We start from the raw sequence: 4,091 nt of genomic DNA on the forward strand, positions 1-4,091 counted from the left end.
GACAAGTTGCTTTGTGTGCCCTTTAATGGACATTACTGGATGAACCTAAAGAGAAACCAGAGAGAGAATCAGAGCAGCAGTTCAAAGATTCCCATGGCATCACAACTTACATTATATATGGCTAAGTTTGGAGCAGAACACAATAGCTTCATATCCAGCATTGAGGGACAACTGTACAGTGTTGATGGAGAGAATATGTGGGAAAAAATGTATTAATGAAATATAAGGGGAAAAATTGCATTGGCTGTTACTAAGGCAAACTCTTTTGTATCTTCGCCTTTAAGAGCACTGGCCACTTTCAGATCTTCAGGACCTAATCATAAACAGTAAAGAACACAAGACATATAGGTCATCCTGGAATAAAAAGAGGGACAAAATTCAATAGTTCTCACCTTGGCTGCATATTCGACCCACCTAGGGTGCTGTTAAAAGCATTCATGATATTTTCACTCTCCAGTCCAATGAAATCGTAATCTATGGTGATGGGACTCAGCCATAAATATTTTAAAGCTCTTCGGGTGCTTCAAGTAAGAATCATAGATTGAGGACCAGTGACACAAATTCTCTCACACAATCTGAATTTGAACAAAGCCAAAGTTTTATGAAAATAGCATAAATGGTGAAAATAGTTGGGAATCATATGTAGATATGTATGTAAAAAAGAACTGTAAATTTCTAAAGGATGACTGGTCATCGTTGACAAAAACATAAGATTCCATAGTTATAATTAAACTCAATTGTGCAGTAATTTCGACATACACAGGATCACAGAATATTCCCTTAAACCCTTCAAAGATGTGCCAAAATAAGCAACTTTAAGATATAACAGATCAAAAGAAATTAAAACCATGAGCTACAAAAATTCTGTGCCAAAAGAGACATGTATACCAGGTCCAGATGTTTGGTTTTGCAGTAATTTCTAATCCATAGACCAAAAATTGGAGGAAGGAGGGAGTATTGAAACTATGCTGTTCTGTTGAGGAGCCCCTGCAAGGCTCTCTTGAAGTCCCTGTTCCTGAGACTGTAGATGAAGGGGTTCAGCATAGGGATAACAACCATATACACCACTGAGGCCACTGCACCTTTCTTGGGAGAACGTGAAACAGTTGAACTGAAGTACACCCCAAGGCCTGTTCCATAAAATAAGCAGACAGCTGACAGGTGTGAAGCACAGGTGACGAAGGCTTTATACTTCCCTCCTGATGATGGGACTCTCAGAATGGAGGAAACAATTTTATAGTAAGAGAAAATGATCCCTGAGAGTGGAACTCCACCAAAGATGACACCAATAAAATAGATTACTATTTCACTGGTGGAGGTATCATTACAGGCCAGCTTGAGGAGTTGAGGAGGGTCACAAAAGAAATGAGGAATTTCCACATTTGTGCAAAAGGAAAGTTGTGACATCAACAAGTAGTGCAGCTGAGACTCCAAAAAACTGATCAAAAAGGACACGAGAACCAGCAGGCTGCAGAGGCGGGGGTTCATGATGACCAGGTAGTGCAGAGGGTAACAAATAGCTACAAACCGGTCATAGGCCATCACGGTGAGGAGTGTACTGTCCAGACATCCAAAAAGAATAAAAAAAGACAATTGATTCAGGCATCCGGCATAGGAGATGACTCTGCTGTGAGTTTGAATGTCCAAAATCATCTTGGGGATGGTCGTAGAGGTAAAACCAATATCAGCCATGGACAGGATGGAGAGGAAGAAGTACATGGGTGTGTGGAGGTGGGAGTCAGAGCTGACAGCCAGGATGATGAGCAGATTCCCCAGCATGGTGACCAGGTACATGGACAGGAAGAGCCCAAAAATTAGAGGCTGCAGTTTTGGATCATCTGAGAGTCCCAGGAGGAGAAATCGCAAGACACCTGTTATGTTCTGTGGTTCCACATAGCACAGACACCTTTTGGAAAATAAACGAGGATTGGTGTAAAAAAAAAAAAACAAGTATATAAGTATCCATCAATGAGTCTACATTTTGGATTTAAGCAATTCATAAATAAAGAATTCACACTCGAACCATACTCCTTCAAGACTATTTCGCTGTTATGACAAACATTCCTCTGAGAACCTTTTTCACATTGGATTTGCTCCATTAACCTGTTACTACATGCATCCCTTTGTAAAGAATGAGCTAGACAAATTAGAAGAGCAAGGTTACACAGAGATTTGAAAATCTATAAACATAGTAATCTATCTGTCCTCTCCTGTGAAGGAAAGCAAAGAAATGAGAAATATCCTTCTCCCTTAAGAAAAAAAATGCTCTTTATTAGTTTCTTTAATTAAAGGACTCTAATAAGCCTTTAAATGTATTTTATTTTATCGAAATGCAGTGCAATTAATTCCGTTGATTTGGACTATCTGTAAACATATAAAAGAGCTATGTAATAAAGTGTCTGATTCCATTTGTGTGTGTGTGATATTTGGCTACTAACAAATTTTAAACCACATCACTTTCTCTTCCCATTCTGCCCAACATCTGGACTACCTGATAAGAAAGCCTGAGTCCTTCACTTAGAAAATAATAACGTCATGGGGATGTAATATACTGCATGGTTAGTATAACTAATAATATTATATTTCACTTTTGAAAGTTACTAAGAGAGTAGATCTTAAAAGTTCTGCTTACAATAAAAATTTGTAATTATGTATTTTGACAGATCTTAACTAGACCTGTCACAGTCATTTTGCACTATACACAAATATTAAACATTATGTTCTGAACCTGAAACTTATATCATGTTATATGTCAATTATATCTCAATTTTTAAAAAGGCTAGCTCCTTCCTCCTTTGGCAACATCCAAAGGTTCAAACCTCACATATGCAGGAACTCTCACTCTGACCACACAACCCATCCACAATTTTTTTAAAAAGCCACTTTCCTTGACCTCTCATGTCATTGCAGACCAGCTTAGATAGGCTGCTACACTTCATTCACAAAGGGAGATATCCATATGAAGAATAAAACATTTTCTACCCTCTTGAATGTGTAGCATTTTCAGCCTCAATATCCAAACCAAATTTGAGGTGAGAGCCCAACCTATTCCTGCAGAGCATTCACTGCACTTGTGGTGAGTCAGATATGGAGACAAGGACCACCAGCATCGAAAATGTCTTTTCTTGCTCTGGTTCTGCTGTGTGATATCAAGCTTGAACTTTGGACAGTGCCACATCGTGCTGCATTTATTGAGTCTTTCCAATCCTTTCATATATAGCTTACTGACCTCACTTCGAAGTTTCTACAATTACTTGCTGAATGCAGACAAAATTATAGAGTTGGATCTTTCCTTAATGTAGCCTTGGCCAAGACCTATCTGTGTCTTAGAATGAAGATATAATGACATTAGGGTCACAGGAAAGATTCTTAACCTGATTTCTGTGTGTTTCACCATACATTGTCCCCTATGGTGCTTGGGGGAAAGAGTTTATTTACCCTGTGTGCTATATAGGTCCATCGGGGTGGTTCTCACAAAAGAGTAGTCATTAAAGGGAATTCGGCAGGGAGGAGGGGAGAGAGAGAGAGAGAAAGAGAGAGAGAGACAGAGAGACAGAGAGACAGAGACAGAGGGAGAGAGAGACACACAGAGACACGGAGACCCAGAGAGAAAGACAGAGAAAAGGAAAGAGAATGGTGGGGATGGGAGAGACGAGGAGAGAAGAGGAGAGGAGAAAAGGAAATGCAGCTACTATGTGTCATGCTGAGATCTGCACTCCTAAGTACAGAGAACTCCCAGGACCTTTAAATATGTCTGCTGTTGCTGTTACCCATGTCTTTGTCTCGACAAAGATCTGAATCCTCAGGATTTTAGAATGGCACCCGTCGCACTTCTGTGGCACAGCAAAGGGCTTAATTCCAATCTGATTAAAGCACATGGTACGTGAACCCTACAAAGCAACCATCATCATGGAGGAGGTCCCTTACCCTGAAGATACGGATTTGAGGTTCTCTGGAGAAAGAAATCTATAAATATGAACAGAATAGAGAGAACCGTCCTTAAAGTATATCTAGTAATAAAATAAAGGAGGAAAGAAAGAGGAAGGAAGAATGAAGGAAAGAGAAAGAGAGAGACACGCGCACACACACAC

The 4,091-nt window shown here is 39.7% G+C and overlaps 1 protein-coding gene across 1 annotated transcript; it reads right to left on the minus strand.

Moving 5' to 3' along the window:
- Positions 1–963: 963 nt before the first annotated feature.
- Positions 964–1,862, minus strand: LOC120599579 (olfactory receptor 18). Its single transcript, XM_039858654.1, has one exon. It carries the CDS (start codon positions 1,792–1,794, stop codon positions 964–966), a length of 831 nt encoding a protein of 276 aa, XP_039714588.1. The 5' UTR covers positions 1,795–1,862.
- Between the last annotated feature and the right edge of the window lie 2,229 nt (positions 1,863–4,091).

The sequence above is a fragment of the Pteropus medius genome, unplaced genomic scaffold (assembly GCF_902729225.1).
Source record: "Pteropus medius unplaced genomic scaffold, Ma_sr-lr_union100, whole genome shotgun sequence".
Classification (NCBI taxonomy): Eukaryota; Metazoa; Chordata; class Mammalia; order Chiroptera; family Pteropodidae; genus Pteropus; species Pteropus medius.

Bases quoted from the DNA above. Each gene is read 5' to 3' on its own strand.
- LOC120599579 (XM_039858654.1), bottom strand. From the start codon at position 1,794: ATGTACCTGGTCACCATGCTGGGGAATCTGCTCATCATCCTGGCTGTC.